General features: G+C 40.1%; 2 protein-coding genes across 2 annotated transcripts in view; both read left to right on the top strand.

The window, feature by feature from the left end:
- Positions 1-257: 257 nt before the first annotated feature.
- Positions 258-3,540, top strand: atp5mj (ATP synthase membrane subunit j). Its single transcript, XM_088325117.1, has 4 exons — positions 258-401; positions 1,881-2,004; positions 3,175-3,195; positions 3,428-3,540. Exons 2-4 carry the CDS (start codon positions 1,881-1,883, stop codon positions 3,439-3,441), a joined length of 159 nt encoding a protein of 52 aa, XP_088181243.1. The 5' UTR covers positions 258-401; the 3' UTR covers positions 3,442-3,540.
- Positions 3,541-7,819: 4,279 nt separating this feature from the next.
- Positions 7,820-21,899, top strand: part of garem2 (GRB2 associated regulator of MAPK1 subtype 2) — a 34,978-nt gene continuing 20,898 nt past the window's right edge. The window contains exons 1-2 of the mRNA XM_088325172.1: positions 7,820-8,083; positions 13,585-13,725. Of these exons, the coding sequence (XP_088181298.1) occupies positions 7,972-8,083; positions 13,585-13,725 (253 nt within the window). The 5' untranslated portion in view covers positions 7,820-7,971. The remainder of the gene's footprint in view (positions 8,084-13,584; positions 13,726-21,899) is intronic.

Genomic DNA, 21,899 nt, shown 5'->3' with positions numbered 1-21,899 from the left:
GCTATCTATAAAATGTATTTAATAGGGAAGATAAAGAGGTAGGAAAAAATAAGCATCTGCTTCTGACTACCCCTTTTCGAACATGTTGTGTGACATTATTTCGTTGTTGACTCATTGTTTTTGTCCTGCTTTTATTTTTATGTTCGAAATAAAGTTTTCATTCATTCATTCATTCATAGTCGGGGGAATAAATTATCTTGAAGCCTCTGACACTGTCTGTCCTTCTGCAGTTAAATTTAGCTTCAAAAGACAATGATTTAACTGTCCAATAGAGGACGCGCTCCGTACAAACACAAGAAACGACGTTCCGAATTGAGAGCCAAAGAAGCGATTGAAGCACGACTTTGACGCCTGGCCGCTGGTACTGAATTGACCTTTCTTCTGCTGTCTGACAAGCTAAGGTACTACTTATACATTATTGCTCTCAAAACGTTGTATGTCATTGTGGCTTAACAGTCATTTTGAAGTAATATGCCTGGCATATAGTGCCTGCAGAATTTACGGGTGTTTTCGTTAGCTCGTCCTGTTTTCCAAAGCTAGCTTAGCTTTCGCACTGGTTATGGTTAACTCAACATGGAAAGTCAACTAGCCTTTTCCCCAATAGAGAATAATAAATCAGCTAAGCGTCAGGTGTATGTGTTATCGTGATCGTACACTTTATATATTTATCTAAAGAGACAACAAAAAACGTCTTCAAACTAAATGACGGTAACTGCAGCCGTCATAGACTTTCTGGACTGGTTTGCAGGCTGGGGGCGTCGTTGATGTCATGCACTTTCCGGACATTTTCAACATCTTACCTTATGTTTACTATCATGTGTACAGTAATGCTAATTGTAATTCACCCTGGTCAATTCTGGAAGGGGGATTACCACATGCGAGGTCCTTTCTCAAGGTTTCTCTTTTCTCCTCACACTGAGGTTTTTGAGTTTTCCTTGCCCGCATGCTGGTTTAAGATCAGGTAATTGTGTAATTTTGTAACTGTAATCCTGTGCAGTCCTTTGAGACATTTTTGTGATTAAGGGCTATATAAATAAATTTGACTTGACTAAATATGTATACATTTTCGCACCAGTCTATTGTAAACTCTTCTATTCGTTTAAATTGCATTACAGTTTGATACATTACCTTAACAACCTTTATAGATATCCTAAACTCATTTATCAAACGCATTAAGTATTAGACCCTGGTTATACATTTGCTTTTTAGAGCACATCAAACGTCTCTAAATGTGATGTCATTTTTAATTGTCTCAAAGGGCTGCACAGACTATTGCAGACTATAAACTATTACACCATCCCCTGATCTAAAACATACATGAGGGCAAGGAAAAACTCAAAAACCTCACGAGGGAAATGAAGAAACCCTGATAAGGGACCGCACATGAGGTAATCCCCCTTCCAGGATGTCCAGGCTGCAGTTGCAATAACAAATAATACACAGATATTGTCAACATAAAATATAGGTTATTCATATCCTATAGAATAGTAGTGTGTTTTAAGCCTAGGTTTAAACAGTTCCACTGAGGTTGCAGACCAAATCTCACCACAGACTATTATTACACCACCGCCTGATCTAAAACCGACACGATGGCAAGGAAACCCTCAAACTCAACAAGACCATGCTGCAATGGATGTTGAATTAACAAATAATACACATATATTGTCAACATAAAATATAGGTTCTTAATATGCTATTGAATAGAAGTGTGTTTTAAGCCTAAATTTAAACAGTTCCACTGAGGTTGCAGATCAAGTCTAACCACAGACTATTATTACACCAACCCCTGATCGAAAACCTACATGAGGGCAAGGAAAAACTCAAACCCTCAACATGAGTAAAATAAACATGGCGCTTAAAAATGTCCCTTACTTCTGCAGATGTTTGGACGCATGTTTGCAAGCTGGTGGAGTAAAATGAGCCCTTACTACGCCGATGCAAACAAAGAGATCTGGGTTGGTGTGGGCATCATGACAGTTCTCTTCTACAAAATCTCATATGGGGGTGAGTGTGCCATTTACTTACGTTCATGGGTTGAGAGGAGTGCACAAAAATGCAATTTTTTAAAGAGACTGCATTGAGCATATCCTGCGCATGACAGCTGCAGCCATGCATGAGTTTTTTTCCCCTTTATTAAAACTTTACAACTCTGGTCAGTAGAAACAACTCCAAAAAATGCTGACTGTGAGCCTGGAGGACTGGAATTATTCCTGTATTAATGGACTCTAAAATCAGATTACAAATTATTCTTTGAGACCAAAGGAAAATAATGACATTTTGAGATTCTAAGGCATACTTATTACTTGTACTTTGTTTTTTTGAGGATACTGGTCAAATACATCCTGTCAGAATGATATCTATACAGGGTGTCCCCCAAAATTGTATACACACTGACTTAAAATAGTCAAAAGACTTATTGTTTGTTTTTACATTTCAAATTTGTTTTTGGAGTAAGAATGGCAAAATATGGGATTGTGCAGATAAAAAAATATCTGAAATAATTACGGAAATGTGGATACAGTACAAATCTTGAATTATTAAGTTAGCCACACTTTTCATAAGACTAATTTGTATGCTTTGTTTTTGGTGTTATTTAAATTATGTTTAAAAAAAATCCTCAATACATTTAAAAATATGTTTTGTATTTTTGTGCTCAGTAGGTGATTTTGATTTGGTCGTGTAAGAGAGTACTGTATTGTTCGTGCTATAAGGCGCACTGGACTATAAGGCGCATGGAATATTAACTATGGTAAAAGCAAGGGTTGTGTAAATAATAAATAAATGCATTTAAATTAAAATTTGTTTATATAAAACATCTGGTTTCACCTAAAATTTATTTTAGCAACAAAAAATTTACCAAAGGAGGGCACTCGAAGACCAGTCTATATGTTTTTCAAAGGCAGAACAGTTACAGTATTATTGAATTATGACCACGCGTTTCCAATTCCATCCGCCATATTTTCCTGTAAATGAGGCGCACTGGATTATAAGACACACTTTCTATTTTCTGGCCAATTTGGGGTGTTTAGGTGCGCCTTATAGTCCGGAAAATACGGTAATTGGCTTACTGAAAAAGTGTTAGAACCACTAAGCTAAGCCATATTGACTATGCCTTTTATAATGATTTTAATGCTGCATAGTAATTGTGATTTCCTTTGTCTTTGCCATTTTTAGGTAAGAAGGAAGTAAAGGACAGTAAGTACCCTACATTACATTTAGATATTTCTAAAATACTATACATTTCGACTGTGTACAATCCTTTTTTAATCTATTAAATCAAGAATTTTTTTGCCTGTTTAAAACAAATTACCCGCTAGGTGTCACTGTCACATCGGTTATCGTGAAATCATTTTGGTGATTGGTCATATGCTGTAGCAGTCCTTCAATGGAATCAAGTTCACATATATATTTTTCTTTTTTCTTTCAGAGCCAGCCCATTAGATTGAAACCTTTCTAACCAACCCTTCCTCCTGTAAAATTCTCCCCATCCTATATGGATCGGTTGTTCATATGAAACGAATAAAATTGTTGACCAAGAAATGTTTTTGAGAATTCTATTTCCCCCTGTTGATGTACAAGTCATATAAACACGAACAATGACTGGTTTTCTTGCCAAGAATGCAGATCTATTCATGCTTTTTATCATTGGTAAGACTACAATGCCATTTTGTGGACTTGGTACTCGGTTCCTTAACCACTGTAGGTTTGCCACTTCCTGGGGTGTGTCTTGGGCAAGTACAGCCTGGCGGAGACAAAGGGAAAAATACATATGTATTGATTATATTAAGGTTCAAGGGGTATTTGTGTATTATTTTTTGTCACGTGAAATGTATTTTTTTTATAAATTATTTTGAAACCAATAATTAACTTTACCATCATCAATTATTAAATGGTACAGCAAAATCCCCAAATGTGTTGAAATAATAATATATTTTATTTGAAAGAAGTAAAATCCATTTTTTTGTCCCATCCCTGATGAAAATACTATAGTAATACTTCTGACATACTAAAATAATAATTATGTGATGTATAATCTTTGATGATGATGGCGGCACGCATGGACAAACCGGCTCACAGCTCTTAAGCTAATTTTCTATTTATTACTGTTCTTTTGTCTATTTTTCTTTCTTTTCTGGACAAATGCGTGGCCAATGATACTAATAGTCGGGAGGAACTTACACATTTGGGTCTGTGTCTAAATTTCAACTTTTTGGGCACTTTTTATACCACCTTTGATATCCCTCAAGAAATACAAAGGGTTGCGGGCTCTCCGTGTGTGGCCGACCCAAACAAAAGCGGGGCTATCGCTCGGGCCATGGTGCTAAGCTAAGGGAGCTAAATTGGCGAAACGGCAGAGGCCATGAAGATGATGGAATTGTGCCTAATTCCACCAATATTTCTTCATCGATCTTGCCTGTCAACCGACGCCTGAGACTCAACATGCCTGAACGGCGACATCTTGTGGTGATTTCTACAAAGACTTCAGCTAAATTTAACTTCCCCCTATATTCCGGTCTGGAGCCTTCGCTCTGAAAATGCTGGTCTTCTAGTAATCCCAAGAGCCAATAAGAGAGCTGCAGGTTCGAAAGCGTTCTCCATTTGGGCCCCGGTGCTGTGGAATGCTATTCCACCTGAGATTCGATCTGCAACCTCAGTGGAAATGTTTAAATCTAAGCTTAGAACACACTTCTATTCTATAGCATATGAATAACCTATATTGCATGTTGACAATATCTGTGTATTATTTGTTATTGCAACATCCATTGCATCCAAGGGGAAAGACCTCATGTGTTCCCTTTTCAAGGTTTTTTCATTTTCCTCACGTTGAGGCTTTTGAGTTTTTCCTTGCCCTTATGTCGGTTTTAGATCAGGGGATGGTCTAATAATAGTCTGTGGTTTCCAGTAATCTGTGGTCTGTGCAGCCCTTTGAGACTCCTTGTGATTGAGGGCGTCACAAATAAACTTGACTTGACTTGTATGCTGGTAGGCAAAAACAGTGGCTTTTTTAAGTAGAATTTTTCAAGAAAATTTTAGACCTTATTCCCATCGGCTCTACTCAAGGATAAAATCTTTGAAGGATTCCTCATCTCTAGTGAAAATTTCCAGTCGAACTAAAACTTTAATCGGATTATTATGCAACATGCATTTTTACTAGAGGTCCACCAGTTATCTGATTACCTGCACCGATATTTGGGAATTTGTTGGATATCTGTATTAAAACTAATCGTACTTTGCAAATAAGTATTTTTGTATTCCACATATTTGTTTGAAAGGTGCTATTCAAATAATTCTGTATTTATTTAAAAAATGTTTGAGTGCATCTTCATTGTCATACCACATTTTACACTTAAACAAAAACGGTCACTTCTGTGTTGTTTGCAGTAATATTGTCTAAAAAGCAATTTAAACCTTAAGCAGTGCTATTTATTTTTCTTTTCAAAATCTAAAAATATAATTTGGAATACGCTTTTGAATATTTGGCAGCCTTTTCACCAGTATGTCGGATCGGCCGGCCCGGTTTGTTCCTCGGTCTTTATGATTTTTTCTGGACTTAAATCAGAACCCTGAGACTATCACAGAGCTTGTCCATTTATATGAAAACTTGATTACACACAAGGGGATCTAATTTATCATCGTCAGTCATTTAAGACAAGATCCAATTGTGTCCCACGTGTTGATTCTTGACTATTAAAATGTTCTACATGTTTGAAACCTGACTTGTGGGCCAAATATGTCTGCAAGCCATTATATTATCGTATGTATAAGGAAGAACCCTCTCATGAGTTTTTGGAATGTTGTAAGATGAATTTTTTTATCTTGAAACTACTACAGGTATTTAGTACTAAGAGAAAACTTGTACCAGTATTCACCTGAAAAAGGGGCAACAAACATCCCATGCAATATAGAAGTATCTTGCAAAAGATTGACCTCCACCTGTATGGTCATGTGGTAATCTCAATCTTAGCCTTAGAGGGACAGTATATTATGTGACCACTAGACATCGTTGTATGGTGCAGTGCAGGGGTGTCCAACAAGGTCCCCGCAGGCACCAGGTAGCACCCACAGGCAAAATGGATATGGAAGATCTCTGCTGTGTTAGGTGCAAGCTAAGAAATGTGAAGGGTTCACTGTGTCCAAATTTTGGTGGTCTCCTGCCCTTTTCACGCTGAGAGCTGCTTTTGGTTACCAATTAGCGCATAGGGCACTTAGTTTCTCTACTAACTTATCTAATTATTATGTTGTTACCATGTTATTACCAGGTTTATTTTTGGAAGTAGGGTATATAGACTCAGTCAATGACTAAAAAATATATCTTTATCTAGAAAATCACAATGACCCAGCAATGATAAGCATTTTTCAGAACAGCTCTGCGGCGCACTTCAGCTGTCCTTAGGGGGCATCACGTCAGGGACCCTTGGTGTCCATGTTTTCCTCTTTTTCTTTTACAGTAAAGAAAATAAGTATTTGAACACCCTGCTATTTTGCTATTTCTCCCACTTAGATTGAGATTGACTGTCATGTTTAGCTTCTTCCATTTTCTAATGATTGCTCCAACAGTGGACCTTTTTTAACCAAGCTGCTTGACAATTGCTCTGTAGCCCTTTCCAGCCTTGTGGAGGTGTACAATTTTGTCTCTGGTGTCTTTGGTCTTCACCATGTTACAGGTTCATTACTGATTGTATGGGGTGGAACGGTGTCTTTATGCAGCAAAGGACTTCAAACAGGTGCATTTGATTCACTCATTTTTGTGAATACTTTTGCTAGATCGGGCTAAAATAAAGGTCATTTTTTGTGTATATTTTTGCTCGATTAAGCTCAAAACTGTCATTTTTGTGGAGATTTTTGCAAGATCGGGCTCAAAACAGGCATTTTTGAGTATATTTTTGCTTGATTAAGCTAAAAACTCATTTGTGTGTATATTTTTGCTTTTTTTCGCTTTAAGCCAAAAACAGTCATTTGAGTATTTTTTTTTCCCTCGATTCGGCTCCAAACAGTCCTTTTTGTGAATATTTTTGCTAGAGCGGGCACAAGTCATTTTGTGTTTTTTTTTTTCTTTTCATTTTTTTGCTCGATTAAGCTCAAAACAGTCATTTTCATGCATATTTTTGATACACGGAGTGCAGGTGGACTTCTAATGGGCGGACTTACAGGTCTTTCAGGGTCAGAATTCTACACAGGTGTTCAAATAATTATTTGCACCAGTATCACACAAATAAATTGTTAAAAAAAAATCATGCATTGTGATTTCTGATTTTTTTATTTTTAGTTTATCTCTCTCACAGTGGACATGCACCTACGATGACAATTTCAGACCCCTCCATGATTTTCAAATGGGAGAATTAGCAAAATAGCAGGGTGTTAGAATACTCATTTTCTTCACTGTATGCAGCTATTTCTAAGCGGTTGCAGGGGGTCAGTTTCAATGTGAGTAAAAAGGGTGTCAGTAATTTGGGTCAAGTCATGTCACAAAATGTCTCAAAGCACTGCACAGGTTACAATGACACCATCCCCTGATCTGAAACCAGCATGCGGGCGAGGGAAAAGTCAAAAACCTCAGGATGAGGAAAATAGGAAACCTTGAGAATGGGTCCTCACAAGTGCAGCATTGGGTAACAGTACACAAAACACAGTCAACATCAATAAAAAGAAATCATGGGTAATATGTTGAAATGTATCCAGGGGGTAACACATTTCTCTTTAAATGAAGTAACTAATAACGCTAAACCGATTCGACTACTATCGAATACTTCAACGCTTGATCGTTCAAGGGGAGCGAGTATGTGGGCGAAGGGGTGGGGGGACAGGCATACCCCCACACGCACCCTCCCATTAGCCACAGCTCCTTTTCTCCATTTTCCAAACATGGCGAAAGTCTTGGCGGCCGCTCAGCCACCTGCCTCCTCTTCCCTTTCACCCAAGCCGACGCTCGGGTCGTCGTCGTCCTTCTCATCTCGGTGATGACCCGCCAAGATGGAGAAGTTGTCGGCGAGCCTGTCGGAGGTCTCCTGGAGCCCGCTGGCGCTTCCGTTGGACGCGGTGCTCAGCAAGTTCCGTCTGCCCACCCTGGTCCGTTTGGCCGAAGGTGAGCCAAAAGGTTATTATTTTAGAACCGTAATGGCAGAAAAGGAGTTTAATGATAGATGACATCAAAATGGCTACTTGGTAACTTTAGGGAAATAACACAGGTGTGCTCATTAGCAAAATGTTACATGTATTTGGTTAGCTTACAAAAATAAAAGTATTTGTCGAACATTTCTAAAATTTGTTTTGGAAAGTGTTTTTGGTGGTATTTTTGCGTTATTCGTAAAATAAACACAGGTGTCGTGGGAATGTTTTATCAAAGCGAAATAAATTCTTGGGTATCGATCCTATCCATGTAAATACAAGGGGGTATCACTCCACACCGTTTTGATACCAATACTTTTTGCTTGGTTATGTGATAGTCATTGATTAATTAAACCCTCCTCTTGAATTACTTTTATATTTACGATAAACTCAGTAAAAATATTTTGGGCATTTAAATTGTTCATGTTTTTATTAAATAACTACATGTAAATGTATTTGCATTCATATAGCGTTTTTCAAGTCAATGAAGACCTCCCAAAGTGCTTTACAATGTGCTTCACACTTTTCCCTTTCACACACTAACTAACCGATAGCAGCGTCAGCCATGCTTATCGGGGGCATTAGGGATTCAGTGGGTGGCTGTTCTATGCTACTCTGTGTGCCTTTTCAATGCCCCTTGGGGACAAATAGTTTTTTTTTAATCGATACAGTTTAAACGTTAACAGTTTAATATTAAATATACATTTGTATGTTTCAACTGTTTCAGAACAATATTATTACTATTATGACACCATCCCCTGATCTAAAAGTTTCATGAGGGCAAGGAAAAACTCAAAAACTTCAGTCAAGTCATGTTTTTGTGTATATCCCTTAATCACTAAGAGCTCCAAAGGGCTCCCCAGACCACAGATTATTGCAAACTACAGACTATTATGACACAATCCCCTGATCTAAAACCTACACAAGAGCAAGGGAAAACTCAAAATGTCAGCAAAGTCATGTTTATTTGTGACGCTCTTAATCACAAGGAGTCTCAAAGGGCTGCACAGACCGCAGACTGTTGCAAACTACAGACTATTATGACACCATCCCCTGATCTAAAAGCTACATGAGGGCAAGGGAAAACTCAAAACTTCAGTCAAGTCAAGGTCAAGTCATGTTTATTTGTGACGCCCTTAATCACAAGGAGTCTCAAAGAGCTGTACAGACCACAGACGGCTTCCTCTTCATAGTTCGTGTCGAAACATACTATACTGTATCTCCAGCGCGTTAAAAACTTTGACATTTTCATTGTTAAATATCTCGTGCATCCATTCGCTATGGTCGGTGTAAAGTGTAAAGAAGAGAAGAGCCGTTTTATTTGAAATGAAAGTGGAATAAGAAAGCTTGATGCGGTTGAGAAAATGGTCAAAATGCATTTTTCGGCCACTTTTTACCACAAGGGAGGACCTCTTGAAGCGCATCTTCCAAAAGTAAGTTCTTTATATAGCATATTATTTTATGAAATGTTTATTTTTTAGTGCAAAACAATACAGGTTACCTATTCAAGCTTTAAACATACTTATATAAACCTTAAACATAAGAAGCAACTTACAAACAAATTCAACTTACGAACGAACGTCCGGATCTCGTTCGTAAGTTGGGCAGCGTCTGTATAACCAAAATGGGTGTCAAGGGGCATGTTTTTTAAAACCAATTACATTTTTTGGGGAGGGTTGCATCCTTTAGTGTAGTTATGTTACAAGTTTGATTCATTGAAGGGACAGTGTGTGTTATTTGACCACTAGATGGCAGGGGTCGGGAACCTTTTTGACTCAAAGAGGCATGAAAGCAAAATATTTCGATTTTCCTCAGCGAGAGTCGCACCATGTATTTTAAGACAAATCAAACAAATCAAAGCTGCTAAACCTTGTTTCCGGGCAAAAGCTGTTTTTCAGTGCATTTTATTCCGCTTTGTCTATATTAAATTACATATCTATTATTTTGAGTATCAGTAATTTGGGCGATTAGATGGATGACAATTTGAGGCTCCCGCCTCTGATTTACTCGATCACTATAAGTCGCTATAATCGGTTTTGCATGCGAAAATGAGTGCTAAAAATCACAAGCAAGAATACAAACCGCAGCGACTCAAAGTGCTACAAGTCCCTTTAAATTTAAAATGAGCATCATCTGCAGGCTTCTTGTAATACGTTCCGCTCAGTTCCAAAGGGGCCCGCGCATCGGGGGGCTTGCTTGACTTTGGGAACGCGATGAGGGTGTTCCGTCCAACTTGTTCTCGTCCAGAGCTGCCCGGAAAAGCCACAAAGTGTCTGTTGTGCTGCAAAGTGCCGCTCAATTCTTTTCATATGCAAATTATGCGACGTGTCATGAGTTGCGCTGAATACTAAACCGCCAGTCACGGAAAGTCTGCATCCTGCTTTACGCGTCTCATTCCTGTCACGCGCCATCGGACACAAAACGCACGTTACGTTGAGTTGGTGTGGTGGGCACATCATTTCACCAGCTACTGGTTTTCACTCCTGAATGATGATACACAATAAAGACTAGGGTGTCGCTATCATTTATACGCAAGATGCGAACGAGGGTTTTATCATACATGCCAACCTTATGACATAAAGCAGCAGATTTTATCACGCCCTCTATTTTTACGCGCGAAATACGAGCTGTCTCTGGAATATTAAAAAAAAGCACGTCCGCTTGTTTGATAAAATAGGGCGTGGTCATCTTTTACCAAAATGGAAATCAAACGTGATTAATGGTAAATGGTCTGCATTTATATAGCGCTTTTCAAGTCCATAAAGACCTCCCAAAGCGCTTTACAATGTGCTTCACACTTACCCATTCACACACACACTCACACACCAATAGGGAGTCAGCCATGCAAGGCGCCTACCTGACAAGCCAATACACCTGATTCAAAGTCTGCAAGCACCACACTATTCCGCACTCGTCTTGCGAGCCCATTGAGTGACATGGCGGACTCCATAAACATAGTCCTAGAGTCAACAAACAAGAAGGAAGAAGGGCGGTACATCACTTGTTTGGACCTATTTTGGTTTTGACGAAGCGGACGTGGAACAGAAGAAAACGCCCGTTGCAGAATTTGCTTTTGCGTAGTCGCTAGGTCCAGAAGAAACTCAAGTTATTTGTTCCAGCACCTTAAAAATGATCACATATTAAAATACACGGTATGTCAAAAAGGATTACAAGAAAAGACGAAGAAGGTCCATCCACAGGTGGACTGAGAATCAAACAAACCTCCATCAAAGCGGCATTTGTGGCATTTGCGCCCTTCACGCCGTACGCAAAAAATTAATGGAGTATATTCACACACAAAATCTTCAAATTAAAGCAGCCGTCTTAAGCCAAGATTTTGTTCTTGTTTAAATTTGTAAAAGGAATAGATTTTCGAAAAAATCAGTCGGCATTGAGGTTTTTTCGATATCAATCAACAAATAGGTGAAAAGCTCAGCCCCTTTCACCCGCCCCCTCCCTTAAAATATCATTTTCTATTGACAAAATACGCAAGAAAATAAGTACTGAACTGAATAAATGACCAAAAATGACACAATACTGCAGACATTTTAGCCGCTGATGGCTCTATTATTTATTCTTTCGTTATAGAACCAAAGACGGTAGACAGACTTGACTTTGAAGAACGGAATATTAGTCTGAAATGCTACAGGAAGTAATTCCTGGTAAATTTAATGTGGTCGACCATAATACGTCAATTCTTAGATTCTTAATAGGCGCAGTTTTGTCTGTTGATGGTAGGATTTAATTTGAGTGTAGCCTTATTACTCCACACAATCCTTGTGGGAAAGTGCATTTTCGTTCCAGGTACCAATCGCAATACTGTACAGATGCTCCCCTACGTTCTGGACGATTGTTTGTAAGTTGAAATTGCTCGTTAGTTACTTTAGTGCTATATTTTGTATGTTAAAGGTTTATTGAAGTATGTTTAAGGCTGGCATAGGTAACCTGCATTGTTTTGTACTCAAACATCAACATTTCATAAAATAATGTGCTTGATAAAGAAAAATAAAGTTTAGCTTACTTTTGGAAGACGAGCTTCAAGAGTCATGATTACGGACGTGAATCACCTGCGGCAGCTCCCTTGGCGCCAACTGCCTCAGACTCTGACTGGCTCCCGATCAGTACTTGTACCCACTCCTGTCAGTCCGTCTGCGAACCTCAGTTAACTCTAGGCAAGCCTTTCTCGACCCTGACCCCCACCTGTCCCGGTTTTGCTCCTGTCTGTCCCCCGGCTTCGACCCGTTTTTTTTTTATACTGACCACTTCTACTGCCCCTTCCTGGCTTTTGTCCTCTTTTTGTCCCCGACCATGTCTACTCTTCTTTCCTGGCTTACGACTCGCTTCCGACCCGACCACATTTTTGCTCTTCTTTCCCGGTTACTGACCCGTTTTCCGTTCCCGACACCGCCACGGAAGTTCCACTTCCACGGGACAGGAGAGCAAAAACGTGGTCGGGGTTGGTAAAGGTCGGAGTCCGGGTCAAAAAAAAAAAAGGCTTGCCTAGTGTAAACTGAGGTTCGCAGACAGACTGACAACAGGAGACAGATAGGAGTGGGTATAAATAGGGACAGAGAGCCAATCAGAGTCCGAGGCACAGGTGAAGCATATCGGTAATCATGACAGTTTCAAAGTCTTGCTGTCACTCGGTTCAATTGGTTCATTCTATCAAGAAAGAATAATTATTTGAGCAATCGGCTGCTAAAATGTCTATACATTTTAGGGACACCCTGTATTTAAATCTATTGCATTTATGTCATTAAATGTATTTATTATGTGATTTATTCATGTGTTTATTTATATGACCTATAGTTTTAGGTATTTCTTTATTTCCACTGTCAGGATCAGATCGGAAACAAGACCCAATTGCGTTACTCACAATTTTATTCAAGGAAAGAGGAAGGGCTGCGCCCACGATCCGGCGTTCGCTAGGTGCGGGAAGCAAGTCATTCTCGTACTCTGTTTGCGATCTGAACCCGGACGTGGACCTTCCGTAGCAAGCGATGGCGGAGTCAAGGACGGAAAAACAGGTCGATAGCTGGGACAGGATAGCAAAAACGGGGTCGGCGTCAGAAACAGGTCATAAGCCGGGACGTTCTGCAGTCGACATTCTAGTGTTTAGGTCGTTCTGCGTTTAACGGAAGTGGGAAATTGCAATTCTCCATCTTCACACTAGGACTGGATCGCCCTCTTAAAACACCTCTTCTTGCTGTATCATCAGAAAAAAACACAAATGTAACTGTATTTTTCTTGTTCACCAAGTCAAGTCAAGTCCCTTTTATTTGTATAGCCCTAAATTACAAAATATCTCAAAAGACTGCAAAACTACGATACACCATCCCCTGATCTAAAACCAACGTGCAGACAAGGAAAAACTCAAAACCTCAACATGAGGAGAATGTCACCTTTATTTCAAGTTTTCCAGAGTGGTCTTGTTTGTCCCAGTGTTGTCTCACAAAATGCATGTCTTTTCTTTCTCAGGTGAATGTGTTGAGGGGTTATCAGAAGAAGATTTGGTGTTGCTCCACTCCTGTCGTCAGTGGACCACAGTAACGGCTCATAGTTTGGAAGAAGGCCATTATGTCATCGGGCCCAAGATTGACATCCCACTGCAATATCACGGTGAGATGATGCAGAGTTACACTCATTTGATTGGCGCTCTCTATCTATCATGGTTTACTGTACTCCAGCTAAAAACAGTAAAACAGTTAACATCCATTCATTCATATTGTTAGTGTTGGGAATTGTTATTAAAATGTACCGTTTACTAAATTGTTCGAATTAGTTATCTGAATCCATTAACCAAACACAACCTATATTCACCCAACAATTTATGCGCGCTCGTTTCTTGAGGGAAAAGATGAACAGGAAAGCCGACATTTCCACACGAGGCAGATTTAATTTCATTAACATTTTAACTTAGTGTACTCCATCGAAAACAGCTGAATTAGTGTTGTTTGCTTCTGTGGGAAGCCTTTTTCTCAAGTCTTTTAGCTCTCCCCTATTGGCCATCTTCTCCCCGCATAATGGCGTGCCGACTCCTCCCATGGGCGCGCCAAGAAAGCCCCCTGTGCTTCAGCATCTCGTAGAAGAGTCCCGATGTCTGGGGTACTCAAAACAACACAGTTTCTACGTCATCAGCGCATTTCTGCGTCATCAGCGTCTGGATGTGCTGATTATCTTATCAGCTGTACGTCCCGTTCCCGCCGTTCCTGTAAACATTTTCCACCAGGGTGCCCTGAGCTCGCACCACAGCCCAGTCAGTGAATATCTTTTGCATTTTGTGTAATTTGTTTTCAATCGTAAAAAATCCTTTATAGTCAAATGTATAAAATCCTTCATTAGCTACCAAAAGCTTGTGAGTTCCATCCAGTATGAAATATCTCACATTTAGGAGAAATTCACTGTTTTAAAGTCAATAAGGCTTACCTACCCGAATTGTATATATCAGAGGAGAAAATTATTTGAGGTGCAGATGGGGTGGGGGGGTTGGCTGAGGGTTGTGAGATATCCCAAAGTGCGCGCCAAGTCGTAACAACAGTAGTTACCATTTTTCTTTAGACGCTGCCCTACTTACGAACAAGATTCTGGTCAGTCGTTTGTAAGTTGAATTTGTTCGTAAATTGCTTCAGTGCTATGTTTTGTATGTTTAAGGTTTATATAAGTATGTTTAAAGCTTGAATAGGTAACCTGTATTGTTTTGTACCAAAAAAATAAACATTTCATAAAATAATATGCTCTATAAAGATAAATAAAGTTAAGTGTAACTTACTTTTGGAAGATGGGCTTCAAGTTTTAGGCGACATCCTACTCCTGGGTAGTAAGTGGCTGAAAAAAAGCAATCCAACCATTTTCTCAACCGCATCAAGCTTTCTTATTCAACTTTCATTTCAAAAGAAACGGCTCGCCTCTTCCTTATACTTTACACCAACCGTATTGAATGGATGCACAAGATACTAAACAATAAAAATGTCCAAGTTCTTAGCATGCTAGAGATAGTATAGACAAGACTGTATAAGTAACCTGTATTGTTTTGTACTAAAATATAAACATTTCATAAAATAATATGCTCTATAAAGACAAAAAAAGTTGAGTGTAACTTACTTTTGGAAGATGCGCTACCTCCTCCGTGGTAAAAAGTGGCCGGAAAAAAGAGATCCAATGATTTTCTCAACCGCATTAATTTTTCCTATTACACTTTCATTTCAAAAGAAACGGCTCGCCTCTTCTTAACTCTTTACACCAACCATATTGAATGGCTGTTTAATGTGTACATGGATGGCGTGGTGAGAGAGGTGAATGCAAGAGTATTTGGCAGAGGTGTAGAGATGATGGACAAGAGTGGAACAGTGTGGCAGGTAAGTCAGTTGTTGTTTGCAGATGACACAGCGCTTGTGGCTGATTCTGAGGAAACATTGAGAAGTCAAGTCAAGTCATTTTTTTTTGTATAGCCCTTAATCACAAAGAGTCTCAAAGGGCTTCACAGGTTATTACACATGAGCAGTTTAGATTATTCATATGCTATAGAGTAGAAGTGAGCTTTAAGCTTAGATTTAAACATTTCCACTGAGGTTGCAGATCGGATCTCAGGGGGAAGAGTATTCCACAACACCGGTGCCCGGATGGAGAACGCTCTCGAACCAGCGGAACACTTCTTGGCTCTTGGGATCACCAGAAGACCGGCGCTCTCAGAACGAGGGCTTCGGGCCGGAACATAGGGGGAAATCAGATCTGCAAATTAAATGAGTCACAACATTAACTTCTCTGCTGACTTTGATCTCTTTGATCTGGTTGGTAATGGAGTTTGGAAGAGTGTGTGATACGTCCAAGTTATGTGTGAATGTTGGGAAGAGTAAGGTGATGAAGTGTTCACGTGATGGAATGGGCATGACTTTAGAAATAAGGTTGCATGGAGAGGTGCTGGAAGAAGTCGAAATCTTTAGGTACTTGGGTTGTGATGTGGCTGCAGTCGGTGGAATGGAGTGCGAGGTATTGCACAGAGTGAATCAAGGAAGCAAGGTTTTGGGTGCTCTGAGGAGAGTGATGAACAACAAGAGTATGAGCATGGATGTTAAGAGGGGACTGTATGAGAGTGTGTTTGTGCCGACTGTTGTATGTTGCAGAGACTTGGAGCCTGAACGCAGATTTAAGAAGGAAATTAAATGTTTTTGAGATGAAGTGTTTGAGGAGTATGTTAGGAGTGACAAGATTGCATAGATTGAGAAATGAAATTGTGAGAGACAGAACTGGAGTAGTCGTGGAACTGAGCAAGTGTGTGGATGAGAGAGTACTCGGTTGGTTTGGACACATGGAGAGGATGGATGAGGAGCGAATGTTGAAGAGGATCTACAGAGCAGAAGTCAATGGAAGGAGACCAGGAGGAAGGCCGCGTTTGACGTGGAAGGATGGCATTGAGTGCACTGCAGGAAAGAGGTCTAAATATAATGGAAGCTAGAGCTTTTGTTGGTGATAGGAAGGAGTGGAGAGGTGTTGTGAAAGGATAGTGGGATTGTGGACGCGTTCTCAAGGATGGGTTGGGCACCCGTATGATGCGGCAGGGGTAAACCAGTGAAATCTGTCGGGCCCTGCTGTTGAACAAAAGAGTGTGTTGTGTCACCCTGACCCGAGTGACACGGCCGCTTTCTGGTGTCCCGTTTCATCTGGAGGGACGAAAGCATGACCAACTTAGATGCCGAGGTGCCTAACTTGTTTGGGTGTTTGGGCAATTGGGTTGGTCATGGTCTAAAAAAAATTTGTGTGTGTTTTTTGCTATTTTGTTTTCCCTTTATTTTCTTTGTTATTGTATGTGTATGTCTTGCTGTCGGTCACCCCTCTTGAGGAGGGATATGACCAAGGTAGATAGATAGATAGATATTGAATGGATGCATTAGATATTAAACAATAAAAACGTCAAAGCTCTTGAGCTAGTATAGACATAGACAGTATAGAAAGTTTACACACCAACTAGGAAGAGGAAGCAGATTTTTTTTACTTCTGGGTGGATGCTGGGTGACCTCTCACAGCGCCACCTGGCGGAAAGAAGCTTTGAGGTACCATCAATACACTTGATTGACTTCAATGCTGGATGTGGAGGCGTCTACTCACTATGACCTCACCACATCTCTTCCCTGCAATCGGTTGTATTATTCGGAGTGTAACTGGATCTTTATACCTCCTCTTTTGTCACTTCCTCTACTGATTGAGGGCTGACGTCACCTCCTTGGCTCCTTTTTGTAAGAAACGAATATGAGTTGAGGTCAACCGGATGGAGGAAGATTGTACTTACCGTAATTTCCACACAATAAGGCACAGTAGATTATAAGGAGCACCTCCAAAAATCGGACTTTTGATATAGGTTTTATTTATATTGTATATGGCGCATCAGACTATAAGGCGCATGGAATTAGAACTACTGTAAGGGCCAAGGTTGCATAAAACAAAAAAGTCAGAATTGATTACTGATCACAAATGCATACAATCACATAACTTTGAGTGCAACGCGAACCGAACCCAGATCACGGCGTGGAGTGCGGCAGATCCCATCCACTAGAACCTTAGGGATGCAGACGACACATGAAAAGGCATGTCTTATTTCATCATCACAATTTTTAGTCACGGTGCCAAATTGTTGATGTGATTATTGGGCCGGACCGCAAGAATTTTGTCAGACTTCCAAAGTCTTTACGAAGGGCACGAGGTTCTGAATTAAACGATGACAAGGACATTGTGGGAGGTAGTTTGGTCGTTTTGAACCTAATGAAGAAAACTGCTTTGTTGACCTGACAAATATGAATAAATGGCTGTATGTTTGTCTCTCACGACGCGTAGGTTTAGCTGAAAAAAGTGAAACAACAGTAAAAGGGGGATTAAAGCCCACATTAAACCCCACCCCCACATTTGCATATTTCCCTATTTTTATTACAGTGTGTATTTTCCTTAGCTCTATTTAAATACTCTATAGCAAGATGTTACATTGGGTATTTTTGTATTCTGTATCTTTTATTTTATGATTTTATTTTTCAACACAAGGATACTGCTGGATGTGTGAATTTCCCTACAGTGATGAATAAAGTATCTAATCTATCTAGCTATCTAGCTTTCTTTCTTTCTTTCTTTTTTCTTTTTTTCTTTCTTTCTTCCTTTTTTTCTTTTTTTCTTCTTTTTATCTTTCTTTCTTCCTTTTTTTCTTTTATTCTTCTTTCTTTCCTTTTTCTTTCTTTCTTTTTTCTTTTCCTTTTTCTTTCTTTCTTTCATTCTTTCTTTTTTCTTTCTTTCATTCTTTCTCTTTCTTTCTTTTTTTCTTTTTCTTTCTGGTCATCATTAAAATATGTCAACTGATCAATAATTGCCTCATAGTCCGGGAAATAGTTTTCTATTTAAAGATTTCAATAATAGTTATTTTTACATGTGGTGACTTAAGTTCCAGAAGAAACATAAGTGATAAGCTAATGTCTGCATGATGACTTCATCCAGGAAGCCCAAATATGTTTCGGAAGAGAGCAATCCAGCCCCCCAGCCCCCCAGCCCAACTCTTTAAGACCCCCAGGGAACACACAACAGGATGCTCTTCTCTTTCTTGCTCTCTTTCTCGAGTGATGAGTATAGAAAAGCTGAATGATGCCGTGTTGTGAATGGAGCTTTCTGACCATGTGCGACATGATCTTTTGCAATAATGACAAAATATTACTCAACTACTTTTACAGTTGGAGCAGAAACAACACATTTTGCCACTGGAATGGACTGATCCACTACTTTTGTGAATTCAACCCAGCTTTCATGGGTTTTTAAAGGGACAGTGTGTATTATTATTTGACCACTAGCTGCCGGTGTAAAAACGAGTGCTAAAAGCACAAGGAAAACAAACTAGAGAAACTCAAAGTGACCATTATGCTCCCTATTCTCATTTTTTTGCCCAGCCTTTTTAGGTGTTTGTGTTTTTTTCGTTTTTGTTTCTGTAGCAGCAAGATGGCCTACAGCTCCCTTTATGTGAGGCGCATGTTATGTAAAATTGTCAAGAACCGGAACTGGATGAGGACCCAAATGCGTGGCGTTTCTCACACAAGCTTTTGTATTTTACGGGAAATGGGGAGTTATGCACGTTCGGCAGAAGTCTGGCGTGGAATGATAGGAAGCCAGAGGCAGACGATCAGATATCGGACAGATGGGGTCGATACCGGACAGGATGGGACAGACAGGATTGATATCAAAACAGGATATCGAAATTAAACAAGATAAACTAGAGGGGAACGAAACTGGAAACCGATATTAAACAGGTCAAAATAAACGGGAAAAATACCAAACAGGAAATACCAACAGGAAACAGGACCGAGTCAAAACCCACGTCTTGCAGGGCAGAGGTTCGTTGACGGACTGACAAAAGGAGAGTGACAGGACTGAATTTAAATAGCAGGGAAGCCAATCTGTTAACGAGACGCAGCTGGCGCCTTGCGGGCGGGCCAATTGGACGCCATGGCAACCGTGACAAAAATATATGCACATTTCTTGTCTAGTATTCCTTTAAATGCACGTTTATATGATAGTTGTATTTTTGCTTATTTTTAATTTTTTTTTTAACAAATTGTTTTTTGTCCTTAGCTAAATACCAGACACTGTCGCTTTAAGAACAAGCAACCCCTAAATTAGGTCGTTTTGTTGAAAAGAAAATTACCCCGATAATGTGGTGTTCTTGGAAAGAAATAAAAACAAATATTTGTTACTTTATTGGGGGAAAAAACCTAATTATCAATTATTGATCATTTTGTTTCATAAACATAGGGCCACTTTATATTAAACTATACAAAATACAAAATTTGGTAGTTTGTATTGGACAAAAACAAAGTCACTTTTTGCGTTTTAAAATGGAATAATTGGCTCCATGCACAAAACTGCAAAAAAAACATATTTTTAAAAAAGGATATACAGTATATATATATATATATATATATATATATATATATATATATATATATATATATCCAAAATATTGATTATTATTTGCTCATCATTGAAAACCATGAAGCACAGAGGAGCAGTGTGCGGCACAGTTCTGAGCTCATGAGATCGAACCTCCCCTTGTGTAGTCTGCATGTTCTCCCCGTGCTTGCGTAGATTTCCCCCGGGCACTCCGGTTTCCTCCCACATTCCAAAACCGTGCATGTCAGGTTGATTGGCCTAACCGAATTGTCCCTAGGTGTGAATGAGTGAGTGAGTAATTGCCCCTAGGGGTGAATGAGCGAGTGAGTGAGTTGTCTGTCTCTGTGTGCCCTGTTGGATGGGCTCCAGCACTCCCGCTACCCTACTGAGGATAGGCCGTGCAGATAATGGATGGATTTAAACCATGAATATCTGATGTTTAGGGTAGGGTTTGTCTTGCTAAAAAAGACTGTTCCATCAAAATCCGTCAATGATGGAAAATTGTCGGTGATGTTACCTCTGCAGACACATAAAACATGGATTTTTCTCATACTCCCTTCAGCTCTTTCTACAGTTACAAAAAGCAGATCCACCGAAAGGGTGTGGAAAATTAAAGAACAGCAAGATTACTGGCCGATAGAGACAATGATGTGAACAATGCATAATAGTGAAAATTACAAACAGTAGTAAGGTCATTCATTCATTCATCATCTGCACCGCTTATCCTCAGTAGGGTCGCGGGGTTGCTGGAGCCTATGCCAGCTATCTTCGAGCAGTGGGCAGGGGACACCCTGAATTGGTTGACAGCCAGTCGCAGGACAACTCACTCGCTCATTCACACCTAGGAACAGTTACTCACTCGCTCATTCACACCCAGGGACAATTACTCACCCGCTCATTTACACCAAGGGACAATTTAAACCGGCCAATTAACCTGAACGTGCATGTTTTTGGAATGTGGGAAGAAACCAGAGTGCCCGGAGGAAACCCACGCAAGCACGGGGAGAACATGCAAACTCCTCACAGGAGGTTAGATCTCACAACCTCAGAACTGTGCCGCACACACGCTAACCACTGCGCTGCGGTGCTGCCCACAATAGTGAGGTATTATTGTCAAAATAATGAACTGGCATCCTATGCAAACTCTTTTGCAGGTGTGGAATAATTAAAACAGGATAAACTTATAGTCTGCCCTCCCTCTCAGGCCAAAAAAAACTGTCTTTGAGAAGAAGTACGAGCTTTACGCCATCCCGCACCCTCAGATCATCTTCCTCCCTCCATCTCACTATACCCCCTGGCCGCCTCGGCTCCATGGGGAGAAGAGCTTTCAGCCGCTCTGCCCCCCAGCTCTGGAACTCATTGCCGCCTGACCTCCGAAATCCACCTTCAAATCCAGTCTCAAAACTCACCTCTTCAGACTTATATTTTCTTGACCATCTGCCTCACTCACCGCCCCTTTTAACTATAATGTGTTTTATTGGCTATTTATGACTTGCTTGTTTTACTCTTCGTTCATTGTTGTATCTTAATCATATGTACAACGACCATGGGTGTCCTGAAAGGCGCTTCAAAATACAATGTATTATTATTTTTTTGTCATGATTACTGATGCGAAGCACCTGTGCCCGCTCCTTTGGCGCCAACTGCCTTGGACGCTGATTGGCTCCCTGTCACTTTTTAAACCCCCGTCATCCTGTCATCGGTTGTCAGTCTGTCTGCGAACCTCAGCTACGCTAGGCAAGCTTTTCGACCCTTACTCTCTCCTGTTCTGGCTCCCGTCTGTTTCCTGGCTCCAACCCATTTTCTGCTCTCAACCATGATTTTTGCTCTCCTGTAGGCGGCTACTGACATGTTTCTTCCCGCTCTCGACACCACCATTGCTC

Source organism: Urocampus carinirostris, chromosome 20 (assembly GCF_059441175.1).
Source record: "Urocampus carinirostris isolate Australia breed hairy pipefish chromosome 20, RoL_Ucar_1.0, whole genome shotgun sequence".
In the NCBI taxonomy this organism is placed as follows: domain Eukaryota; kingdom Metazoa; phylum Chordata; class Actinopteri; order Syngnathiformes; family Syngnathidae; genus Urocampus; species Urocampus carinirostris.
This window is presented reverse-complemented; position numbering and strand designations above follow the sequence as displayed.

Coding starts and splice junctions, on each gene's coding strand:
- atp5mj (XM_088325117.1), top strand. CDS start 1,881: ATGTTTGGACGCATGTTTGCAAGCTGGTGGAGTAAAATGAGCCCTTAC. Junction 2,005..3,174: donor CTACAAAATCTCATATGGGG/GTGAGTGTGCCA, acceptor TGCCATTTTTAG/GTAAGAAGGAAGTAAAGGAC.